The following is a 27,232-nucleotide window of genomic DNA, read 5'->3' as shown; positions in this document are numbered from 1 at the left end:
TGACACGGACTGACCTGCCCTCCAGGAGTGGACAAAAGGCTCAAAGCGCCAAATGCATTGTCCTCATCTCTAAGAGGTTGATGGAGCTGTTTGCCTCCTCCAGAACCCAGAGATCTTGAGCAAACAGTCCCAGACAATGGGCTCCCCAAGCCCTTCAGACTGGCATCCGTCGTAACCACTGTCCACTGAGGAGAATCCAGCGGCCTTCCCCTGGTGAGATGAAGATAAGGAGGTGCTGAGAGGGTTCCAAACTGACTCTCAACAGGGAGGACTTTTTTTTTTTCCAAACTAGAAAGAAATGCGACATAAGTACATAAGTAATGCCACACTGGGAAAAGACCAAGGGTCCATCGAGCCCAGCATCCTGTCCACAACAGCGGCCAATCCAGGCCAAGGGCACCTGGCAAGCTTCCCAAACGTACAAACATTCTATACATGTTATTCCTGGAATTGTGGATTTTTCCAAAGTCCATTTAGTAGTGGTTTATGGACTTGTCCTTTAGAATGCCAAGCTAACCGCCTTCACCACATTCTCCGGAAACGAATTCCAGAGTTTAATTATGTGTTGGGTGAAGAAAGCTTTTCTCCAATTTGTTTTAAATTTACTACACTGTAGTTTCATCGCATGCCCCCTAGTCCTAGTATTTTTGGAAAGCGTGAACAGATGCTTCACATCCATCAGTTCCACTCCACTCATTATTTTATATACCTCTATCATGTCTCCCCTCAGCCATCTCTTCTCCAAGCTGAAAAGCCCTAGCCTCCTTAGTCTTTCTTCATAGGGAAGTCGTCCCATCCCCGCTATCATTTTAGTTGCCCTTCGCTGCACCTTTTCCAATTCTACTATATCTTTCTTGAGATGCGGCGACCAGAATTGAACACAATACTCAAGGTGCGATTGCACCATGGAGCGATACGATGGCATTATAACATCCTCACACCTGTTTTCCATACCTTTCCTAATAATACCCAACATTCTATTCGCTTTCCGAGCCGCAGCAGCACACTGAGCAGAAGGTTTCAGTATAGTATCAACGACGACACCCAGATCCCTTTCTTGGTCCGTAACTCCTAACGTGGAACCTTTCATGACATAGCTATAATTCGGGTTCTTTTTTCCCACATGCATCACCTTGCACTTGCTCACATTAAACGTCATCTGCCATTTAGTCGCCCAGTCTCCCAGTCTCGTAAGGTCCTTCTGTAATTTTTCACAATCCTGTCGTGAGTTAACGACTTTGAATAACTTTGTGTCATCAACAAATTTAATTACCTCGCTAGTTACTCCCATCTCTAAATCATTTATAAATATATTAAAAAGCAGCGGTCCTAGCACAGACCCCTGAGGAACTCCACCATTTACCCTTCTCCATTGTGATTACTGCCCATTTAACCCCACTCTCTGTTTCCTATCCTTCAACCAGTTTTTAATCCACAATAAGTCATTTCCTCCTATCCCATGACCCTCCAATTTCCTCTGTAGCCTTCCATGAGGTACCTTGTCAAACGCCTTTTGAAAATCCAGATACACAATATCAACCGGCTCCCCTTTGTCCACATGTTTACTCCTTCAAAGAATTGAAGTAAATTGGTCAGGCAAGATTTCCCCACACTAAATCCGTGCTGACTTGGTCTCAGTAATCCATGTCCTTGGATGTGCTCTGTAATTTTGTTTTTAATAATAGCCTCTACCATTTTCCCCGGCACTGACATCAGACTCACCGATCTATAATTTCCCGGATCACCTCTGGAACCTTTTTTAAAAAATCGGCGTTACATTGGCCACCCTCCAATCTTCCGGTACCACACTCGATTTTAAGGATAAATTGCATATCACTAACAGTAGCTCCGCAAGCTCATTTTTCAGTTCTATCAGGGTCCAGCTACAGAAAACATTGTAATATTTCTCACAAATAAATTAAACAGAATTGGCCACAGTACCAACCCCTGAGGCACCCCACTGCTCATCTTCCTTTCGTTCAAGTGGATTCTATTTACCACCACCCTCTGTCACCTGTCATTCAACCAGTTTTCAATCCAGTTCACCACTGCCTCTCCCAAGCTCAGTCTCTTCCCCCGAAGAGTCTGAGCCGCTGCAGGGCCCACACAGTGAGCCAGCCAAGAGCAGGGAGGCCTGGGGGAAGGGACCCGGCCGTCTGGGTGTAATACCCCTGAGGTAACCCCCACGGACCACTACCTCATCTAGGTTCCCTACAGTAGGTGCACAGAGAAAGAAGGAGTTTTAAAGTTTTCTCCTTTGTTTTTTTTTTTTTTCACAGAAAGAAAAGGGAAGAAAGAGAGACTGACAGGGCTCACCACCTTTCATCTGCTGGAGACTGAGAATACTGAAATCTTCTATCTGGCAAGGGCTCTTATTGGTTAGCTTAGATGAGTCAGAAGTCTCCGTCTCCACCTGCTGGAAGGCATGCACAACCCATTAGTCAATCACTGGGCCGGTCCGGAGGGACGCTAAGGAACAGTGTATTGCATATTTTCATTTACCAGCTTTTTTTTTTTAATTCAGGTTCTTTGTTCAAACTTCACATACATATATGTTGTTGTCTATTAGTTCTAATTTTGTACATAAAACAATATGCTATGTTTCTGTAATTAATCAAATTTCTCTGATTCCACAGTCCTTAAGACTGCAAAAAGCACTGTTTTAGCATTTGCACAGTCCAAAAAGATGATCACATACAGTACAGGGATGGAACTGCTGGTGGATAGGATTGTAGTGATACGACACCAAGAAGAAACCCCCCAAAGTCCAAAAACAAAGAAAGCTACCAAGATATTAAAAAAACAAAACAAAACCCCACACACCCAGAAAAACTTTAAAACAGCAGTCGCTGAAGTGCTCCATTCATCTATGTTATGGAAGAGATCTTAACACCTCCAACAGGACTCACATTAGTTCAGTGATACCTACAGTCATATCCCAACAGACCAGTCCATATTGCTGAATCATTAGGACCTGGTCAGGCAACAGTGCTGGCGCACTTTAAACCTCTCTCCTGAAGCAGGTGCTTGACTTATACTTTTGACACTGCTTTTGTAGCACTTAGGACAAATCTTGAAAAATAAACTGTATGGCACTCACAATGTACCTCTCCCTTTGGCACAGGTTGTATCAAAACGTTTCTTCTTGTCGCTGAAGTTGTGGAGCTGCAAAATAATGGCTCTGGTCTTAACTTTAGTGCTACAGCAAGGGAGTGGTATACACCATCACCCCTGGAATAGTTTGCCTTCACTTCTAGTCCCACTGCTCCCTGCAGCCATTCAAAGAGAATTCCACGTTACCACCCTCTTTATGTGGATATTATTGCAGCAGGAGTGATTTTGAAAATCTTCTTGCTGCTCCTCTAAGGCTTTACATCTCCACTACAAACTATTTTGCTCCAATATATTATTCAAGCATCTTCCAGGCCACTGGCTCTACCTTCCACATCAAGATGTTCCTCCTGCTCTCAAATTGAAGAGAAGTTCTAGTGCTGTCCAATTCGCAATTCGAATCAATTCTTTTTTTTGTCGAATCATTTCTTTAAAAAAACAAAATGTGATTTTTTAAAAGAGCTCACTATTAGCCGCTTCCTCTGCCACCAGCCACCTTCCTGCCTTCCTCTGCATCTTCCGTCTTCGCACAGGATGCGTGTCCTGCCCCCCCCCCCCATGCCGCCACATTCCCACCTTCCCCCGTGGCACCCCTCCTAAGACCTTGTGGCTCTCTGACCGTTCCCCAAGCCTAAAAGACACACTTTGCTCTGTTGGTGGGAAGATTGCAGTTCTGTCTTCTTCATGCAGGATGCCCCCAGCCTCCGTGCTGCCACGTTCACACCTTCCCCTGTGGTGCCCCTCCTAAGACCCGGTAGCGCTCCGTTCTCCAAGCCTAAAAGACACACTTTGCTGGAGGGAAGATTGCAGTTCTGTCTTCTTCACGCAGGATGCCCCCGGCCTCCATGCAAATTAAACTGCAAATCTTTAACACAATGAATCTGACGGAGAAAGAGAATAAAGCAAGGTCAGCATGCCCTGTTGGTCAGTAATATGGTCTGTATTTGCACAATTGGATGATGAAACCATACAGAGTGGAGAATTTGTGAAATGTATGCTTTGAAAAGAAAACATGGCGGTGGCACCAGTAATCTTTGGCAGCATGTTGAAAGACATCATAAAGCAAAATCTGCTGATCTGCAAGCTGAAAACACTTCTAAGAAATCAGTTAAGCCTGACACTTTTGTGGCCACAAAGCCTAAAGCATCAGCAGCCTCTTCTGAAGCCCGGGTGTTGTGCTTTTTCCACAAGTCACTTCCACCAGCAGATAAGAAAAAAAAATTTGACACTGCCCTCGTGTATTTTATTGCTAAAGATATGCAACCTCAATGGGTGTTATACTGTGCCATCATGTCAAACTTCAGGTAGAATGACTGAAGCTAAATATGATTTGGCCATCTACATTTTGAGTCAGCTTCGAAGTACATGCCAGAGACATACAGGTGACAATATAGCAGATGCCGTGGAAAGTGCAGTGAAGAAATGGAAGCTAGAAGGCAAAGTTTTTGCAATTGCTACTGATAATGCTGCATCAATGAAAAAAAGCAGTAGGGAAATTTATTTGAAAAGGAATCTGTACCGCTCACTGTTGCTACTTCAGACACCCTACAGTTATGCGTGTAAGATGGGCTGCAGTCTCATCCAGCAATCTTTGATGTCATCAATAAATTCCGTGATATCGTCAGCACTTTCCATCACAGTACTATACTTACAGAAAGCTTGAAAACCGCTCAAGAAATGCCGGGAATGCCAGTGAAGAAACTGATTAGTAATGTGAAAACACGTTGGAATAGTATTTGCATTATGTTGCAAACTACAATTGAACTGAAGACATTGTGATTTTTGTTGCTGCTGCTCAAAGCTACACCAAAGAAAGGTACACCTGCCAAACATGACTATGATCTTGCCCAAAAACTCGTTGAAGTTTTGCAGGCTTTTGAGAAAGAACAGTACGTTACTGTGTCTGTTGTTCATCCGCTGGTTGAACATCTGATTAATTCAAATCGATACAACATGTGGGGAAGATTCAGGAGAGGAAACTGATATCGATGATGAAGATAGAAAAAAAAAAATCAGCAAAGTTATCTGTCGCTTGAAAGAAGAGCTGAAGAAAAAAAGTTTACTCCACAGATTTCAAGATATATTATTTGATAATTTATATAGATTAAGCAGCTTCCTGAATCTGAAGTACCAGATGTCATTGTAGTTGTAGCTCAAGAGATCGTAAAAATACAAACCACTGATGTACCAGTCAGCAGCGGCACAGCCATGGAGATCACTCAGACATTACCAGCTGTTCCAGAGTTTGGAACACAGGATGTGGATAAGCCTCGACAGAAATGCAGTTTCTAGGAAACAGTGGACTATACAAATGTTTCAGCTAAGAAAGCCATACTTCCATCACAATCAGACTAGGACAGTGATATCTGAATCAGATGCAGTGCAGAACTTGCTTGCTATAAACAAACTTGCGGTGATGTTTTTTTTTGTTTCTGGCAGCAAAGTCAAGTGAAATTGCCACTATTGAACCGGCTTGCACAGAGGTTTCTGTGTACGCCAGCCACCTCTGTGCCCTCAGAAAGAAGTTTTTCTGCTGCTGGACAAATTATAGCTGCAAGCAGCAGTTGTCTGAAGCCAGCCAAAGTGGACAAAATGATTTTTCTTAATAAAAACTGGAAAATGTAGGCCTTGACCAAACTTCACTTTTCACATGATGTAACACAGCATGGCGTGATCACATACATGTTTGCCTTTGTTCAATTGCTACTGCCTGCTTTTTTTTTTTTTTTTTTACCCTTTGTGTTATAATATTAGCATGTGGGCCTCACTATTTCAATCTAGTTAAAATTGAATCAAATTGAATCGAAAAACCATTAAAAAAAAAAAAAAGAATCAAATCTTACTGAATCGAAAATTATTTGACTGCATAGGACAGCACTAGCAAGTTCAGTCATGATATCAAGTTTACTAAAAATACCGATGCTAAACTAATCTGAAAAATGATTCAGAATTTGTTAAGAGTATTATTACCACCCTCCACCACCTCCTGCTTCATTAATTTTTGTTACACCCCTTTCCCCACCCCCCCCCAAGGACTCTTCCAGTTGGCTTCCTGTGCCTGCTTGCTACAGGAGTGCCTTTTCAAACTTAGTTTCCTTGGCCTTTTCAGCCCAGATTTTTGAATAGATTTCTTCATTACAGTTATAGATATTGCTAAACCCAGTAAGTTACCAGCACCACACAGATGAAGAATTTAATCAGAAAAATATCAGGAGCTCCTCCACAGCCCTCCTTCTCTCACTAGCGCATCTTGTGGTCCTCATTAATTAAGGGTCTCATATTCAGTCGGCGGCGATCAGCGTTCTGCTGTCACTAGCGTTATACCCAGGGCTTTTTCTGAGGGGGTACTTGGGGGTACTGAGTACCAGCACCTTTTCCATTGTCTCCTAAAATTGACCCATGGAACCCAAATTTTAATAATAGAGCTCAGGCTCTACACACCAATTCTACCTTGTCATAGATTCTGTGACTGGTTGCAGGGGGCCTGGCTATTATGGGGTCGGTCCCTCAGTGATCACGCCACTCCTGAAGGGTGGCCTAGCATTTGAGTACCGGCACCTTTTTTGCTAGAAAAAAAACACACTGGTTATACCTAGAAATTCAGTGCTGGGTATATTGAGCTGGTGAAAACATAGCCAGTTATCTACTACTACGAATCATTTTTATAGCGCTATTAGACGTACGTAGTGTTGTACACTGGACATAAAGAGACAGCCCCTGCTCGACAGAGCTTACAATCTAATTATGACAGACAACAGGACAAATAAGAGATAAGTGAATTACTAAGGTGGGAATAATAAAACATGGGTACTGAACGAGTATGGGTTAGGAGTTAAAAGCAATATTCAGCTCTTAACCAGCTATGAAGAACCACATAAAGATAGGATTCTGTTGTATGTAGTCCTTTTAGCTGGTTAACTGCTGACTGCAGCCGTGGAATGCCCACAAAGTAGCCGTTTTCACCTTGGGTGCCAACTGGGCATTTTCAGCAGCACTATCTGGTTAGGTATAGCTGAAAATGTCTAGTTAGCCCCAGACAGGCAATTTAAATGACCAGGGAAGTCTCTCCACAGAGTGGATGAACACAAAATCCCACGGGGTGCAAATACAGAAAGACAAAGTGGGAAATGGACCAATGACTTCAGGATGACGAGACTGTGGTGGTATAAAAAGGATAAACTTTATTGTAGACTCGACACAGTACTGTGTTTCGGCCACAGGCCTGTCTCAGGAGTCTTGAGTGATGTAGATGATCAATTATTGAATAACTGGTTCGTCTTGAGCAGTATCCAAAAAAAATATCAAATACTGGATGGTCTGGGAAGGTCAGGACATACAATTCACCTCTTGCTGACTCCTGAGGCAGGCCTGTGGCCGAAACACAGTACTGTGTTGAGTCTACAATAAAGTTTATTCTTTTTATACCACCATAGTCCCGTCGTCCTGAAGTCATTGGTCCATTTCTCACTTTGTCTTTCTGTAATTTAAATGACCAGGCAGCACAGACAGCTCTGCTGGCAGTTTAAATCATTATGAATAAGGGACTCTAAAATTATAATGTACAGAGAGGTTAATATTAAAGTGGACAACTACCAGGTTCTGGTTCTGTTCTTTATTGACCCTGGTCAAACAATGAAGAGCTGGTGTCCCTGTTTTAACTAGTACCCTGCAGATAGTTCCCTTTGCTTCCTGCTCACTCCAGCAGCAGCCTGCAGAGATTTGTTTTGGGGGGGGTGGGGGGAGAGATTTCTCTCTCATCATTTTCAGTAACAGCTCAAGGCAAGTTACAGAAGGAAGTTTCCTGTCCCTGGAGGGCCCACAATGTAACTTTCTACCTAAGACAATGGAAAGTGATTTGTCTAAAACTACAAGGTGCATCACTGGTATATGAACCCTGTTTTCCTTGGTTCTCAGCCTACTGTTGTAGTCATTAGACTACTCCTCCAAACCACTCTACAGATCTGCTCTCTCTGGTCTAGCTCTTCCCCTTGTCATTTCTTAGTGACCAATGCAGATTAAATTAAAAAACAAACACACACACACAACCTGCATTAAAGTGGTCTCAAGTACCAGAAGAATAAAATACAAAAATATTTGCATATTCTTTTCACATTATAATGTACGAGTCCTGTGTAACTGGTTTAGATTTATACATAATAAATAACTTTCCCACAGCTCCTACCTTCCTCTCTTGAGTAGTAAATGCTATTTACAGACATTTCCATGGAAGATGCACCATCATTGTCCTCAGTCACCAACATTTTGCTTCTTTTTGTGCCATTTGAGCTATTCTGTAAGAGAACACAACATCTGAAAACCAATGAAACCTGATGCATGACATTAAATACAAAACAAAAGAAAACCATTCACAGCACAATGTCTCTCTGGCTACACAACATACATTGGGGGAAACCAACCAACCACTGGTTTGGGTTCAATAGTAGTATACCGTATTGTTTCTAATAACCCACCTCTAATAATGGCCTCCCCCTCCACTTCAGCACAAAAAACCGCTTAAATTTTGTCTTAAATCCAAATTTACATCCCCCCCCCCCCCCCCCAATAGCAGAACGGATCTCTTACGGCTTTTTCTCATGGTTATGGTACTGGGCCAGTGCAAGGCCTTCAGCATGCACAGATACTCAAGGCCCTGCACTGGCCAAATCCCATAATCATGAGGAAAGTTTAGAGAGATCAAGTCATCGCGGCAGATAGAGGGTAGAGAATAATGCCAATTACCACTGCACACAGAGGGTAGAGCGTAATGCCAATTACCATGGGGTGGGGGCAGGCTGGAGAAGAGAAATGGTGCCTCATTAATAGCCCACTCTAGACTCTAGAACACCCATTGTTTCTAATAATAGCTTGGATGTTTATTAGAAACAACACTGTATATTTAATAAAGACTGTTTCTTGATTTTAAATTATTGCTAGACAAAAACGAACACTTGACTGATAACCATGTTGATACCAACGAAAATTGTGCAATACACACTACCTCTTTACTTCTCATGTCGGAAGCGAACTTTTTATAGTTGATTATCTAACCTATGTTATAACCTATTCTATCACCCAGGAACCTCTATGTAAGACCATATTGTATTATACTACCATGTAAGTACTTTAATGCAACACCATTTGTAATGCTCTACCCGATAATGGCGATCGCTATTACGGCATCATGTAAGCCACATTGAGCCTGCAAATTGGTGGGAAAATGTGGGATACAAATGCTACAAAAATAAAATACAAATAAAAGATATACTGAAGTCTTGAATCCTTCGTACATGGGCCAGACCTAATTCACATTGGGCCTTTCTTGGAGACCAATCCTCCAGAATAAGTAGTGGCATAGTCCAAAGTCCCACAAACAATGGGGATAGACTCGCAGTCCAGGTTTTCCACAGCTCCCCCATTGACTGTGGCTTCTTGCTACTGCATTAGATTTCCAAAACAAATTTCATGTCCCTGGAAGTTTTATTTATTTTTTCTAAGGCACTGGCATCAATGGCACCTCAGAGAGGAACTGGGCTGTTCCAGCAGTGGTGCAAGCGCTCTTGATGCCAAAGTGGGAGTCCCTTGCAGCAACTGCGCCATCTCCTCCCTAAGCATGGTGTGGAACCAGTGGGCATTGGCATAGGCGTCAGGACAGAGGCAGTCTGAGAAGATGTCTGTGCCAAACCGGTGGGGACTGGGCCGCCCGGTGACTTGTCCACCAGCACGTCTTAAGGAGGAGGAGCACTCCTTCCAGTGCTGGTGCTTCTCAGGTATCTGATGCATTGATATCTCAGTGATCCCGGCACTGTGCATTGAGGAAGATTGATGCTTATGCTTCATTGGCTTCTCCTGATGCATACAGCCTCGATCCCCCAGTGCCTTTGAGGATGCTCCTGAATCCGTATGGATCTCTGTGTCAGGTCCAATGCTGACCGGTCCTTGTTGAAGCAGGTGGAGACCCACTCGATGCCGGTGCACTCCAAGTGGATGCCAAAGTCAAAGCAGCCATAGAGGTTGATGCTACCTATGCCAAAGTCAATGGGCCAGCCTTCAAAGAGCTAAAAAGTTGTTCCATTTGAAACAGTCACACTTGCTGAGTTGTCACCCACATGTACAGGCAGAGATCACAAACAGAGGGGGTCATGGTCTAGCTCAAGGCACTCAATGCACCAATTGTGTGGGTCCATAGCAGAAATCATGTGCCTACACCTAGCATACTGTTTGAAGCCACTGGGGTTCTTCTGAGACGTCAAATAAAGCATCTCAGCTAAATTAGTCTCCTCAATCTTGAGCTTAGAGAAAAAGGGGACAAGGCTGCACCTAATTGCACAGCCACTCATGAAAATAAAGGAAACTTAAAACTGCCAAAAATATCTTAAAAAAAAAAAAAGACTAAAGAGACGGGACAAAAACCTGAAACTGAAGAACAACCAGCATGGGAAGGTACTCACAATCCGATTAGCACAGCATGAGAGAGAGAACACAAAATGTGTACTCTCAGTTCTGTGTAAAAACGAAGACTGGAGGCCCAGGGCTCACGTGCTGGGCGGGAAGGCACTTGCGAATGCATGGTGGGATGCTGCTAGAAATTTCTACTTTAGTAAATAGTCAGTGTCCACGCCAGGCTTCATTGGATGATAGCCTTCATATTCTCACATCTGGGTGACATCCAGTGTAGACGATCTTTATGCATTGATTATTTGAGTATGAGGTATGTTCGTTCCTATTTTAAAAGGCCAAATCTGCCCTTGATGCAGGCAGTCATTCCTGCTGAAACATGTTGGGTGTTTTGAAACACCATAATGCTAGGACAGTATCTCAAACCTTGCTGTCCAAGATTGCTCATGACACTAAATTGTATATTGGTTCGCCGTTGGCTGGTTCTTTTGGCTACTCCTTTTTACCATTAGGCTTTTGCTGTAGCTCCCTTTGTGCCTCTATTTTCTCTTGCAAGTTCATGGCGGAAACATCCATAAAAAAACTATGGTACAATCTATTGTAAGGTTTCAGGGGGCGAAGACTATCAGGTAGTGTTCAGGCCTCCTGTATTATCTCTCTAATGGCCTGGTGGAAGAGGAAAGATTTTGCAGAACCACAAAAGACTACCAAAATAGGATTCTCTGAGCATAGTTGTTTAGTTTGGACTTCTGAAATATTCAAAATCTTCACAACCTGGTTAATCAGACTAGAAAGTTCGTCCTTCCTATACAGTATAACAACCCATACTCCCATTTCCTCATCCCCGAATTCTTGGCCCGAGTCAAATTGCTTGCTGCCCTTCAAAACTGGCTCCTCCCAGAAAGGAGGAGGGAGGAAGCCTGGTGTCTGTCCCCGCTAACCTTCTTAGCTTCAGGTTCCTGTTCCAGCCCAATGACTGCTTGCTGGCCCTGGAATAATAAGTCTGATAAATTAGTATAAACTCCAGAGAAAACTGGAGGGGGATCCTGTCTGTTAGAATGATCTGGCCCCTTGAACTCCAAAGGCCTTTGTCCATTACTGCAGAAGGTAAAGAAGTCTTCCAACTGGCTCACCTGCATTTTCTGCTTCACATTGCCCTTCCTTGCCCTGGCCATTTGCACCTGATTCTCCTCTATGGAGCTGCGCTAAATAAACTTCCAAGTTACCACAGCTTCCTGCTGAGAGACGTCTTGTACATATGACAGAAAGAACCTGTCGCTGAGCTCTGCAGGTACTGCACTGTCCCTGTTCTGAGCCTTAGATATCTCGAAAGGCACAAAGCATCTCCCCTCAGCCTGGCAAGCACGTTCAAACATAGTCATTGTAAAGGTACAACGAGTGAGTAGCCAAGTTAAACCTCTACCCCTTCTTGCGTGAGAAAGATGTCCTAAATCACCTCTATGCATCCCGTTTACCTCAAAGGAACACCATACCATTTGGGGAGATTTTTTTTTTTTTATTGTAGTTTCAAAATTTTACATTACAAGAAAATCTTGCTTCAGAAAAACAGACAAGAAAATGTTATGTAGAATTACATCTTCCACTTGAATACAGTAATACAAAGTTCCAATAATTGTCTTTTTTATATCACAAAAGAAAACTTTAAAGAGGGCGCATGCACAAGATTAATGGGGTTAAATCTAAAAAAGAGAAATTTATAACAGTAGATAGGCTTAGCACGATTTTCCATCCATCAATGCTATAACTCAATCAGTTAGGGGATAACCAAAGGAATTTATACTTTCCTAGAATCAAGAAAAACTCTTAACTGCTCTGGCTGAATGAAGATATATTTTAAACCCTGATATTTAATAGTACATTTACTAGGATAATTCAGAAAGAAAGAGGCACCCAAATCTTGTGTCTCCTTTCTCATACTCAAAAACAGCTTTCTAACTTCTTGTGTCTGTTTTGTAACATCTTGAAAAATGCGTACAGTTTTACCACAGAATAATTCATTCATTTTGCGAAAATACATTCTTTTAACTGCATCAACATCCTGCTGAAAAACAAATTGAACCACTAGAGTCATTCTTTCTGATTTTTCGGATAAAGTAGTTTCAAGCAGGTCGGATACGTTTAGAACTGTTTGCGCCTCATTGGTTGCAGGAATACCAATAAGTTTATTTCTTATATAGTAGATTTTATTTATTGGAGGTAACAAGTCTGAGGAAAATTGTAAAACTTCAACCAAGTATTTTTTAAATGCATCCAAAGGTGGAATTCCATTTTCTCTCGGAAAATTCAATATGCGCAAATTTAGTCTCCGATTATAATTTTCAATTTGGTTAATCTTTCTAGTTATTATATTTTTGTCTTTTATTAACTCTGAAGATAAATCTTGTAGCTTCTTCACAACCTGATTAAGCTTCGTTGTTTGAGTAGCAAATTCCTTTTTAATGTCAGCCAAAGACACAGAAAAATTGTTCATCGTACTTACTAGAGAGGAAAGTTCCTTAGTAGATTTCTCAACGGTAACCGCCAACTGTTGGAGAACTAGCCAGACGTTTTCCAACGACACTGTCCCAGGAGCAGTTCTTACTTGCTTCCAGTCAATGCTCGGGCCCTCTGGTCTTTGCATCTCGTCGGGTTGTGCCTTACCAGCGCCTTCGAACAGGGCCCCGGCAATAACCACTTCGGTCTCAAGGGGTCCCTTCTGGCTTTGGCGTCCTTCCGGGTGGGGCGGTGGATCGAGTACCGGAGGAGATAGCGTGACATCTAGGCCCAAATCCTCCAGGGTTTCCCCTTCCTGGAGGATTGCTGGGCTCCTCTCGGTATTTTGGGTGGAGGTTCGCGAGATGAACCGCTCTATCGAGGCCTGATACGGGGAGGAAGTCCGGGTTGTCGAGGCTTGCCCCCGGACTATACCTTTTCTTTTGGTATGTGGCATAACTTAGAAGATACACTTTTTTCCAAGCGCCGATTTTCCGAGCGGTGCAGAGCTCGGTCAGCTACGTGCCGCCATCTTGACACGCCCCCTCCATTTGGGGAGATTTTAATTACTGGTGTAGTTAACTTCAATAGGCACCTCCCTGCACTGTATGTAGCTGTTTTTGCAGCTCAGCATTGCTGCTCCTCTATAAGGCTGCCCAACTAACTTCAACCAGGATCCCGCAATAAATGTTGCTCAGCGGTCCCTTTGCTAAACAAGGCTCCTGCCTCTGGGATATCTGGGGCCTGCAATACAACTGTACTATGCCCACTGTCTTCCCTCTTCACTGATTGGCTTTTATCCCCCTCTTGTAATTAAGGCTCCCTGCCTAGGAATATTAGAGTTCCTGACTAGCTTCAAGAGACCCCACTCCAGTCATCCCAAAAGGGAGGGAGGTGCTTCTGTCTAAGGAACTAGATAGCCAATAAAATAAACTTTCATCAGGTCTTGGACTCATGACGCTACAGCCCAAAACATATCTATTACAAAAGCATGCTTTCACCTTGTCGTAACAGCCAGAATTCTCCCCTATTGCAGACAGAGCAATACTGATCAACTTCCCTGCTGTTCTGGTATATACATAGGGAAGGTGAGCAGCTTTTGCTCCATCTTCACCTGCTGGGAGAAGGGCATAACTCATTAGCTTGGACCAGTTTGGCACGGATGAAGAGGAACCTTTATTAACATGCATTAAAAGTTAACCCAAACAAAATTAGTAGGTCAGTAACACATTAGATCAATTATACTTGCACTAAATTTAAGATGTACTGATGAACAAACACACACTAATGAATAAACCACCGATGTATCTCCCTTTATATTCAGTGTCAAGCAAGACTTACTTGCTTGTGGTCTCTGGTTTAGCCCTGCTAGTGTGAATAGAGATAAAACAAAAGAAACAGAGGAAATAAACTGTAGTGCAGAGAAACTTGTATCTCTTAAGCAAGATAACATTTGGAGCAATCAAGTCACTTCCTTCCGTACTTTGCATGAAACACTAAACGGAACCACCGTCCACGAAGCATCCTCCTGGCTCTGTGCCGAATAGGGAAACTAAGCCAAAAAAGGAAACAGAATTATACAGGGCAATGGACATAATCTGTTTTGTAAAAAAGTGTTTCTGTGCATCACAGGTTGGACTAAATTTAAGAACTTGATGAGCACAGCTGGTAAAAAGAGGGGTATATGATTACATACGATTGAGCACTAGAACTTGTCTGAGTGCTAAGTGGTAAAGATTTATATATATTCATTTGATATTGTGTCTTTTCCCAGGGTAGGGAAGAAGGTAGATTATGTAAAATCCTTCAAAACACTCTATGCAAAATAATGCATAAATAACCAGAAGCTGGTGGCATCTTATAGAGCAATTCTTCTCAACCCAGTCCTCAGAGCATACCCAGCTAGTCAGATTTTCAGCATGCCCACAATGAATATGCATGAGATAGATTTGAAAAAACCAAGGTAGAAGTGAAAGCAAATTCATTGTGGATATCCTGAAAACCCGACTAGCTGGGTGTGCCCCGAGGACTGGGTTGAGAAGGACTGGGTTGAGAAGCACTGTTGTAGCGTGACCAATCGATTAAAGGAGCATCTTGCACTCAACAGCTCCAGCCTCATACTGGTTATTCTTAAGGAGCCACCATCCTTCCTGTCCTTTTTGCTAATAATACTGCTACCCCCTCTGGAAGTTTTCATAATCTACTACAAATATGCTGACCACAAAATATTTATGGAACATTTTAGGTGATTATGCAGGGCTGCCGAGAGACTGGGCCAGGCCCGGGACAAGGCCGCCCCCGGCCCCCCCCCCCTTTTTATTTTTGTTACATTTGTACCCCGCGCTTTCCCACTCATGGCAGGCTCAATACGGCTTACATGGGGCAATGGAGGGTTAAGTGACTTGCCCAGAGTCACAAGGAGCTGCCTGTGCCTGAAGTGGGAATCGAACTCTCTCCACCCCGGGGCCCTCTGCACTGACCTTAAGCGCCTCACCTTCGAAAGCACAGCAAGCTGTGGCAGACCACTCCTTCCTTCTGTGTCCCGCCCTCACGGAAGTTACGTCAGGCGAGGGCGGGGCACGGAAGGAAGGAGTGGTCTGCCGCTGTTTGCTGCGCTTTCGAAGGTGAGGCACTTAAATTCAATGCCAGGGAGCGACGGAGGGCGGGCGGGCCGGACTGCGGCGGTGCCACCGGGCCCTCCCCCCCCCCCCTCCTGCGATGTGCTCTTGACCAGCCAATCATCCAGGATAGAAAAACACATATTCCTAGTCTGCACAAACACGCTGCAACTACTTAGGCACTTGGTGAATATCCTGGGAGCTGACAAGACCAAATGGCAGAACGTGATACTAGTAGTGGCGTTTCCCTATTCAGAATTTGAGAAACTTCCTGTGACTGGGAAGTGTCAAAGTATGGATACAGGTTAAATCCAGAGAGTATAGCCAATCTCTTTCCTGAATCATGGGACGTAGGGTGCCCAGCAAAATCATCCTGAACTTTTTTTGATAAGGAATTTGTTCAGGACCCTTAGGTGTAGGATGGGATGAAACCCCTCTTGTCTTTTTGGCACAAGGAAGTACCTGGAATGGAATTACTTCCTTGACACAAGTTTAACTGCATTAGCCTGTAAAAAGGACAGAGATCTCCTCTGATTGTGCTGAGAGCTGCCGATTGGTGCTCTAAGTGGGCAATATATGCCAATGCAGGGCATAACAGAGATGGTTTATTTGAACCCACAGGTCGAATGTTACAAAGGCCATCTTTGATGGAAAAAAAATTCAGCCCCCCCCCCCCCCCTTACTGGTAAGCCATTTGGGATGGTTACTTGGACTGCAGCTGTGCTCTCCTGGAACCAGTCAAAAGCTTACCCCTTGCTTTGGCAAGGCCAAGCACACTGGGGACTGGCAAGGCTGAGCGCGAGAAGGCAGCAGAAACTTACACCTTTGAGAATAGTAGGGTCACCGCCTAGGCCCGCTCAAACCTCCTAGAAGAGGCGGCTGAAGCTGGAGGTTGCTGAGACAGGGACTGGATGGTATGTTTCTTTTATGAGGCCAGCAATCTCCTGCAACTTGTCCCCAAAAAGATGGACCCCACGGCAAGGTACGTCCGCCAACCTCTCCTGAACTGCTGGCTCTAGGTCAGAGAAAGGCAGCCGTGAGAGTCTGCACATCCCTACACCCATAGAAAGCAAAAGAATAGTAAGTGCACCTAGCCAGATACTTTCTGCACTCCAGCTGATAAGTAGCCAACTGGTGGAGCTCTGTGGCCTGCTCCTGAGGGACAAAATCTGTAAGACCAAGTGTACTGCATAGCAAAGATTTCAAGTAAAAGCTTGTGTAGAGCTAGTAGGAACTGGATGCTGGCAATAAGCATCGAGGCCTGATAAACCTTCCTCCCAAATGAGTCTAGTGTCTGAGCCTCTCTACCTGGGGGAGCTGAGGCATGAGTTCTGGAGCTCCTAGCTTGTTTGAGGACAGAGTATAGAACCAGAGAATGGCGCGGCAGTTGTGCCTTCTCAAATTCGGGAGCCTGCTGGATAGGATACCGCGTATCCACCTTTTTAGGTGTGACCTGCACTGAGGGGAGATTCCCAGTTCTTCTTCAGTGCATCTTTAAGGACTGGGAACAGTGGTACTGTGACCCCCTTTCTTAGGAGGTGACTCATAGTCCAGAAGAGATATCATCTCTGCCTCGGGCTCCTCTTCTGTTCCCAACTTAAATGGGATAACCAAAGCCATCTCATTGACAAAATCAGTGAAAGAGACCCTTAGGTAGAGATTTACTTCTCTCTTGAGGTGGGGAGGAATCATAAGGGACCCCATAAGACTCCTTGCCTGAGAATCAATGAGGGTCTTCTTTTGAGTCCCATGAGCAGTCCCAGTGACTCCTCACCATACTCAGACCTGACTGAATGAGTCTGTGCCTGCCTCAGTCTCAGTGGAACCATGCCCATGTCCCGAAGGGCGCCGAGGTAGTCCTACCCTCAGACTTCAGGGAAGCTTCCTCCCCTTATGTCAAGAACAGTACTGCATGGGTTGATGTTGATACCCTTCAAGGCACCGGAGTCTAGGCTCTCTCCCCACAGGAATGGTAGGAGCCTTGAAAAGAATCTGCGACTGATCTGCAGCTGGCATAAGCGTCCTCAATGCCTGAGCAGAGTACAACTGCAGTATCTGCACCAGCTCAGCATGGCTCAGTACCACTCATTGAAGGAAGGCATCGGCAAAGGCAGGGGAGCCAGAATAGAGGCAGCCTGAGGAGGTGCAGAACCGGAAGCGGGAACCTGACTGCTCATAGACTTGCAAACCAGCACCTCTACCAAAGAGAAGGAGTACTCCTCTTGGTGCTGCTCAGGTACCGGTGATGCCCATGCACCAGCACTCCTGGAACCGTTTGAATAGGACTGATGCTTAAGCTTCTTGGGCTTCCCCCAATGCTCAGCACTGAGGTCCTTTGCGGTCAACGAGGATGTTGAACCCATAAGTGCTTTCATTGTCGGGTCCAATGCTGACCAGTTCTGGGGTCTACTTTCAGTGCCTGATGTCGAGCAGTGAAGACCTCCTTGATGCCAGTGCACTCCCAGTGGTAGTCAAAGTCCGAGGAGTCATAAAGGTTGATGCTTCCAGTGCCAATGTCGATGGAATGGCCTCTGAGGAGCCAAATAGTCTCTCCTGCTGGACCTGCCATACCCTCCATGTCCTCAACTGCATTTGCAAACAGAGAACAAAAGTTAGGCTCATGGTCAGGACCAAGGCCCCCGATGCACCAAGAGTGCAGGTCCATCAGGGAACTCTCCCAAATACATTGGGCACACCTTTTGAAGCCACTGGGGATCTTTTTAAGACGTTGGAAAAAAAAAACTCCTCAGTTGTGAACTGTGAAAAGGGGCAAGGTTCAAATTGAGGTCAGTGCTCTGGCCTAAGTGAACCTAGCAACTCGCAAAAAAAAGAAAGGAAACTTGAAAAGGAAACAAAATAAAATTAAAAAAATATATAGGTGGGATAAAAATTGCCAAGAAGGAGAAAAATAGCCACATGGGCAAGCACTGCAATATGAGAGAAAAAACAATGCACTGTGAACAGTGCATCCTCACTGTTCCATGGAAAAATGAAGACTGAGGGATCTACGCTTTCAGAATCTGCACCGGGCTCCGTCGGATGACATCACCCAGATGTGAGAATACAATTGGCCTGCTTGTCTTCGGAGAACTCCTGGCTAAAACTGGAGGCAGAATGGGTAGGGGGAGAAGAAATCTTTGCAAAGAAACTATGAATAGTCCTGGCTGAATAACCATCTTTGCGGTTTCCATGCATAGTTCTAGGAAGTATTTTGTTTCACACTCTATGTGCAAAGCTGCATGCATGTTAATCTTGCCAATATCAGTGGTGGGGAAATTCATGAAAAAAAAAAAAACTCCTTTTCATTTTAAAAAGATGACATCCATTGCCCTCTCATTCTATTTCCTTTTTGGAAGGTTTTTTTTTTTCATCCCCTGTCTTTTATTTTTAACATTTGTTTTGCTTAACAAAATAGGGAAACCCCATGGACCTGGCAACATCCCCCATAGGATAGGTTGAACGTGGCCTGTAGTTTCATATTTAAAGATGACTCCTGAAAAAACTCTCAAAAAGTTGCTCAGAGAAAGACAATTTATATAAGCCAATAGCTGAATCGGAGGGAAAAACAAAGTTTTTGAAAATATCTTTACTGGAAACTGAATATTCCATAAATCACACAAGCAAACAAATTGACAACTTCTCTAAATGTGAATATCAAAGAACTATAATTATATTAGTACAACACATACATCAGTGAAGAATCTCCACCCACCATATATGCCCCTTACTTCCCATTCATAACAACAACATTTTCACACCTAAGAATCCACTTTTTTCATTTTACCCATCAGTATAATGGGGCCACAAATGATCTTGACATGGGCCCCACTCACAGTTCTTTGCATGACCTGTGCAAGGAGCAAACAAACTCAGACACCCAGGACAGATACATACTAAGAGCTCTTTATTTGCTGCAGCTAATAAAACTGGAGTCACAGGGATCTGGCACACAGCTGCTATTCATTGGTGACAATCACAAGAAGATAAGCAGAAAATCATAGCAATCAGCTAGAGGCACAGGAACAAACAGGGGGCTCCTCAGCTATCCAGCTCCTGGGAACTAGAGCAAATCAGGTCACAGACACCAGATCTGAAGTCACAAAGAACTTCTTTGCACCAGCGTCTGTGAACAAAATGTTTCAGCAAACTGTCCGAAAGATTCTAAGCAAAGTCCTAACAGTGTCCCTGCAGATGACTGAAAACAGAGTCTAGAATAAATGACCTAAACAGTCTTACAAAGACAAAGCATACAGTAAGGATTATACTTTGACTCCAGGAGACCTCGCCTCCTGTCTGAAGAATCAAAAATATGTAAAGAAAATAAAACTTAATTAAAATGGGTGTGCAGGCTGTGATGAGAACCAGGAGATATTTATGTCTTTCACAGACTGATAAGAGGAAGCCAAACATATATTTTTGTGCTAGGTGGGAAGGATTGCCATAAAAACAGAAACATGTACTAAATATGCTCTTGCAGAAGTGTGAAAAATCTTTTTTTTAAAGAACAGTGTTTCACCAATGAGCTAGACTGCAGAAGCCTGAATTTCACCCAAGAGAGACAGTTTTTCATCCTGCATCATACCCCCACCCCATCCCAGACCCTCCTGTCTATTTTAACCTCCCCTCCCCATACTATTGCCCACCCTCCTCTCCGGTTTTCCCCTCTATTGTCTTTGAAATAAAAATCCTCCATATGAGAAGCACTGTGTGTGTCTAGTTTCTTGAACTCTGAAATATTTGTTGACTAGAGAGGATAGAACAAGGTGGATGCAAGAGATTGCTCCACACAGCAATAAACAGGAATGTGGTAGATCAGGAAGAATGGAACAAAAGAGGTAAAGGAAACGGCTGGATGATAATTAGGAAATGAAGGGTGCTACTACAACATGGAAACTTGCCATGAGCTCATTTCATACAGACACAAAAAGTGCAACTCACAAAAATACCGATATACAATAAATACAGAGGTAACATGTAATCACTTATTACACTTTTTGTGTCTGCATGAAATAAGCTCAGGACAAGTTTGTCGAGAGCTCTTCATTATGTCCTTGTGGCAGTAGCAACCTACACTTTTATTCATTTATTTAATGTGTACCAGCTCTGTATTTACTATATAACATTTGTGTGCAAGTACTGAGTCTCTCTGTAGTGCCCCTGTTGAGCTCATTTTATTCTTGGTTTCCAAAAACACAGCTGAATTTATACCAAAAAAAGCAAGAGAAATATTTATTCTAACCTAGGCCTTCACTCCATCCCAATTCCTAGCTAATCAAATTCCAAACATCTGCTTTTCTCAAGAAGTTGCAATACGGGCAGGACCAGTTGAAACCATCTTGTTGACATCACTGAACCTAAGCACGGTCTCTAGAAATAAGGACCTAAAGCCGTGCCTGTTAACTAGATTACCTCTCTCTCAATGGGAAATGGGACTTGATATACCGCCTTTCTGAGGTTTTTGCAACTACGTTCAAAGCGGTTTACATATATTCAGGTACTTATTTTGTACCAGGGGCAATGGAGGGTTAAGTGACTTGCCCAAAGTCACAAGGAGCTGCAATGGGAATGGAACACAGTTCCCCAGGATCAAAGTCCACTGCACTAACCACTAGGCTACTCCTCCACACAGTGCTGAGATGACTCAGAGAAGAAAAGAGATGCAGCTTCTTACCAGTCATCAAGGCACTCTGTTTTCATACAATAATTTAACTGGGTGCTCCTAGGAGTCATCGTCAGTAATCCACTGGAAAAATAAAAAACTCTCCTCCCTCCCTTCAAATAAAAAAAGCAGCAGTTGTGTAGAAAAATAAGGACTACAGCAATATATAACTGCTTTTTATTTTCAAAGCAAATGAAAGGGTACAAAATGAGTGCTATTATTCTGGTTGAATGACAAGAGTGCATAACATATGCATTTGTATGTTGGATTAGTTTTCTGATATACAATATTTGATTATGTCTTTCCTATTCTAATTGGAATTCCTTTCCATTCTCTCTGATATGTATACCACCTTGCAATACCTTCAGGAAAGGAAGTATATCAAATATAATAAAGCAAACTATATCCGTACGGAGGTAGAACAAGTAACATTCTGTGGCCAAGCCCTGACTTCACACTTGTCACATCTGCACCCGTCCCCTTTCATTCAAGATAAAGAAAACAAGCCAGGGTCAAACTTCATTGGACAAGGTAGCATTCAAAAAAAACCCAGAATGAATTCAGACATGATGCTTTTATCCAGAAAACAATTACTTTATGAACTATTTATCCCTTAACCTGAAGGAACTATTACCATAGTTTAGCGTGCCGGTTTTAACAAGGCTTTTCACTAAGGAGCTCATCTTGTTAACTTTAAATGTGTAGCTTCAGGTACCAGTACCTTATTTAGGCCACAAAGTATTAGAAAGTTAGAATAGCATGCAAGAAACCAGCCCCGTGGCTTAGATTGGTGGTTCTCAGCCAGTGTTACAGAGGCAAACAAGCCTCTGATCCTTAATGATGCACAAGACTCTGCAAGTGTGGCCTGTTAAGAGGTGACTTCTAAATGGTTTGGATTCAGAAATAGCCCCATAGCAAAAACATTGATTTTTACCATTAAAATTTCCTTTGACACAAAACTAGAGAGAGAGACTTCAAATCTATCTAGCATGCAATTAAAGGGCTTATCATTTGCCAAGAAGGTAATCTCATTTCTAGTTAGTGCAACAGTATGCAAAGCTTGATTCTTACTATAAATATTCAAATACTATGAGATAATTCCCTTACCGGGAAGGCAATTTCACAGAGTTTATCGATCCATTCCAAGCTGGCCTGCTTCTCTGTGGCAAACAAGTAGTTTTTCTCGCTCGTCTCAACACAGAAAGCCAGCATATTTTCCTTGGGGCAGCTCTCTGTCAGTGCCGGCAGGATACTGATGCAATCTGCCAAACGTACAATCTTTTTATCCAGTCGCTTGGTATTCAGCTTCTCAACCAGGGTGCTGGCGTCCTTGTTGTCAAAGAATTCCAGCCGGGCAACCCCAAACTGACTCGCTGGGTACAAAACAATCCAATTCTTCTTCCATTTCTGGAATTTTTAAGAGGAGAAAGCACATTAATACAGAAATGCTGGATAAGGACAGGGTAGAACATTTGCCAGAAGAGAGATATGGGGTACTTTTTAATTTTGTAATTGTGAGAATAAAAGTAGTAATTCTAGGAAATGCCTCTCCTTCCAACCAACAGGATTGTTAGACAGGATCCACAATCGAATGTCAAAGTGCATAACAGTACAAAGATTGCTTTGCCTATGCATGAGATGTCCACGGGCTGAAAGGCTGCACACAGTTCTGCTGGCCAATTGGCATCATGGGAAGCAGCACTACATGGTACTACAGGCCTGTTTTACAACAATCGTTTGGGCTACCATAGAAAAGTGCCGACGAACTTCCAGTGCTGTACCTGTACCCTCTCCCCGTCCCCTTATTCTTTTCTCTGAATCTGTCATCCCATCTCTGCCTCCTCTTGCTCCTTCTGGCTATTGTTCAAGTTCTTTTGTACATATTTCAGCCAGGCATATTACTATTTTGCAAATGCGACACCATGACAGGTTGGAGTAAGAAATCTCAGAAGACAGTAAATGACCAGGGGAAAAACAACAGAACAAGAGAGAGTAGTAGAGTACTAGTAAGTGAGGAAAAAAAAAAACCCATTTTAAGCCTGCATCAAGTGCAGATGGCCAATAGAGGACTGTTTCAGGAATAAGGTGGAGCAAGAGAAAAGTTGTGTGAACACAAAACATGTGTTGATAGTTGTGACAAACAGGAAGTGGACAAGAACACATCTGTCCTTGCTGATTTCCTGTTTGTACAGCTCCAAACTTCTTTAAATCAATACATCAAGGAAAAATAAAAATCTGCAGAGGAAATGAGACAATTGATAATCTGGGAGCTGGAGAGAGGAGAGAGGATGAGAATGAATGAGAATTAAATACATGTTGTACCTCAATGTAGTTTGTCTTCAGTTACAACTGAAAATACACAAGTTAAATGCAAACTAGTGGACCCCAAAGGACGTACATAGTACGCATGTAAAATTCTCTTTGCAACTGAGCTGGAGCAGTTCTAAGGAACTAAAATCTTGTGCCTTCAGTTCTTATCCACAGCTACCAGAGGATTCTCCCCGTACTTTACTGTTTAACCTGTTTATTACTTGCCAGTCCCAACCACACATCCATATAGAGGTTCCACAGTTCACTGTATCAATATTAATTATATCATCACAAAACAATGAATCCTGCATTGTCCAAAATGTCGTATTCAACAAACATCTATTTTTACCACCCTGATTCTCAGTATGTAGAGAGTCTGTCCTCAAATGCTGCAATCTAGGCCTTGTTTGATGACACATTCTGCATTAATTAGTATGATTACTACAAACACCTAACCTTAAAACTCCAATCTTGACTCCCCTGGCATCAAAGGCTTTCAATATTACACTATGGGATCTAAGTGGAAGTACAATATGTATGGACACCACACTTCCAAGAATGTATCGGGATATGTTTATCTACTCCTACCCTAGCTGAGATAATATTTAACCATCTCTCTGACCTCACGTGCAACTTTCTTCAAATCAATCACCTTACTTTCTAATTCTTCCTACTTTCTTACTCATCTATATGTTACAACTTTGCCTTACCCTTCACTACCAATTATAATGTTCTAGTACATATTGTGTTGTCATTGCAAGTAGTATACCATGCCATACTTTGTATTGTTCGAATATTTTTACTGCTCTAATTGCCTACTGCTCATGTTTGATCTATTCTTACTGTACACTGCCTTGAGTGAATTCCTTCAAAAAGGTGGTAAATAAATACTAATAATAAATCCTAATAATAATAAAAGATCAAAAACTAGATAGACCTCACAATTCACAGCTCCATTTCCATTAGATCTCTTCATTAACACAGGTCCATTATCTAACCTACAGTTTGACAGCATTACCCTTTCAGCAAGCAGAAATTCTCAAACAATATATTTGCTTGATTTAAGAGTTGAACAGAAAAACACATTGTACCAAATGTTTCTAATATGTTTGTATAACACTAACTGGATAAGATAAGAAACAAGAGACAATATAATCTACTTCCCACCCTGTACTGAATACATCAATATGTGCTCAAGAGCTTGACTTTAAAGGCCCATCTTCTATTTATATAGATTTGTCAAAGAAACCAATTGCATTTCTCTGTTATGTCATTTTCCATAACTGTTTTGATGTGTATGTAGGCTTCCAATATTTTGGTTCAATTTCCCTTCAGTGCCTTTTTGCTATTTAGCAAGCAAAGGTGTTATTGCCCTAAAGTATAGTATTTTTCTAAATTCTCACATAAACATAGATTACAACCTTATAATCTTCATCTAGTTGCTTAACATTAAGAAGTTCCAAATTATGGTTCTCAGCGTCTCAATGTCAAATCTGAAGCAATGCATATATCTGCCTTAAGTTTTAAAAAAGGAAGCACCGCTAAGCTTCCTTTAGACCTATGCGAGATACTTGTGAAATACCACTCGTTCTTATCCCCCAGATGTTTTATGTTGAAAGGCTGGAACAAAGTTTGCATTGGAGGCAGAAACACATAGTAAAAACTTTCTTTTTAAGGTATATTAGAAGCAAGAAGCCGGTAAAAGAATCAGTTGGATTCCTAGATGACCAAGGGGTAAAAGGGGAACTCAGGGAAACAAAGCCATAGTGAAGAGATTAAATTATTTGCTTTGGTTTTCACCAAGGAAGATGTGGGAAAAATACAAGTGCCAGAAATGGTATTCAATGCTGATGAGTCAGAGAAACTGAAACAAATCTCTGTACATAAGTACATAAGTAAGTACATAAGTAATGCCACACTGGGAAAAGACCAAGGGTCCATCAAGCCCAGCATCCTGTCCACGACAGCGGCCAATCCAGGCCAAGGGCACCTGGCAAGCTTCCCGAATGTACAAACATTCTATACATGTTATTCCTGGAATTGTGTATTTTTCCCAAGTCCATTTAGTAGTGGTTTATGGACTTGTCCTTAGGAAACCGTCTAATCCCTTTTTAAACCCTGCTAACCTAACCGCCTTCATCACGTTCTCCCGCAACGAATTCCAGAGTTTAATTATGCGTTGGGTGAAGAAATATTTTCTCCAATTTGTTTTAAATGTACTACCCTGTAGTTTCATCGCATGCCCCCTAGTCCTAGTATTTTTGGAAAGCGTGATAAGTACCTGGATGATGTAATGGAGCAATTTGACAAATTGAAGAGTAGCAAATCACCTGAACCAGATGGTATACATCCCAGAGTACTGATAGAACTTGAAGAGCTATTATTAGTAATACGTAATTTATCTTTGAAGTCAAGCATGGTACCAGAAGACTGGAAGGTGGCCAATGCAACAGTAATTTTTAAAAAGGGTTCCAAGGGTGATCTGGGAAATTATAGACTGGTGAGCCCGATGTGTTAGGCAAAATGGTAGGAACTATTATAAAGAACAAAATTATAAAGCTTATACATAAGCATGGATTAATGAGACAAAGACATCAGGGAAATCTTGCCTCACCAATCTGCTACATTTCTTTGAAGGGGTGAATAAACATGTGGATAAAGGTGAACTGGTCGATATTGTGTGTCTAGATTTTCAAAAGGCATTTGACAAAGTACCTCATGAAAGACTCCTGAGGAAATTAGAAATCCATGGGATAGAAGGTAAATGTTATAAAAACTAGTTAAAAGATAGAACACAGAGAGTAGGGTTAAATGGTCAGTATCCTCAAATCGAGAAGAGTAGACAGCGGGGCTCCCCAGGTGACTGTGCTGGGACCACTGCTTTTTAACCTATTTATAAATGATCTAGAGATGGGAATAGCTAGTGAGGTAATTGAATAACTGTGTCATCAGCAAATTTAAAGTTGTTAAATCACAAGAGGATTGGGAAAAATTGGAAGAGGACCTTACGAGACTGGTCATTCAAATGGCAGATGACGTTTAATGTGAGGAAATGCAAAGTGAAGGAGTAACCTAGTGGTTAGTGCAGTTGGCAAAAGAACCTGGGGAAATGGGTTCGATTCCCACTGCAGCTCCTTGTGACTCTGGGCAAGTCACTTAACCCTCAATTGCCCCAGGCACAATACTTAGATTGTGAGCCCACTAGGAACAGAAAATTATATGCGTATAATAGTTGTAAACCACTTTGATTGTAACACAGAAAGGCAGTGTATCAAATTCAATTACCCCACTGGTATGGATGGGCAGACTGGACAGGAAAGAGGAACCCAAACTATAGCTACGTGATGCAAGGTTCGACATCAGGCAACACCACCCAAGAAAAGGATCAAGGTGGCACTGTTGATGATACATCGAGACCCTCTGCTCAGTGTGCAGCGGCGGCTAAGAAAGCAAATAGACTGTTAAACAAATGGAAAACAAAAATGAGAATGTTATGCCATTGCATTGCTCCATGGTGCGACCGCACCTCAAATACTGTGTGCAATTCTGGTCACAGCATCTCAAAAAAGATATAGCGGAATTAGAAAAGGTACAGAGAAGGGCAACAAAAATGATAAAGGGGATGGGTCAACTTCTCTAAGAGGAA

General features: G+C 42.6%; 1 protein-coding gene across 1 annotated transcript in view; it reads right to left on the bottom strand.

Moving 5' to 3' along the window:
• The window catches only part of DOK1 (docking protein 1), a 119,748-nt gene that overhangs the window by 33,752 nt on the left and 58,764 nt on the right, over positions 1 to 27,232 (bottom strand). The window contains exons 2-3 of the mRNA XM_030190859.1: positions 22,384 to 22,683; positions 8,294 to 8,402 (exon numbers count right to left, since the gene is read on the bottom strand). Of these exons, the coding sequence (XP_030046719.1) occupies positions 8,294 to 8,402; positions 22,384 to 22,683 (409 nt within the window). The remainder of the gene's footprint in view (positions 1 to 8,293; positions 8,403 to 22,383; positions 22,684 to 27,232) is intronic.

The sequence above is a fragment of the Microcaecilia unicolor genome, chromosome 2 (genome assembly GCF_901765095.1).
Source record: "Microcaecilia unicolor chromosome 2, aMicUni1.1, whole genome shotgun sequence".
NCBI classification, from domain to species: Eukaryota; Metazoa; Chordata; class Amphibia; order Gymnophiona; family Siphonopidae; genus Microcaecilia; species Microcaecilia unicolor.
The sequence above is the reverse complement of the archived record's forward strand: the minus strand, read 5'-3'. Positions and strand labels throughout refer to the sequence as shown.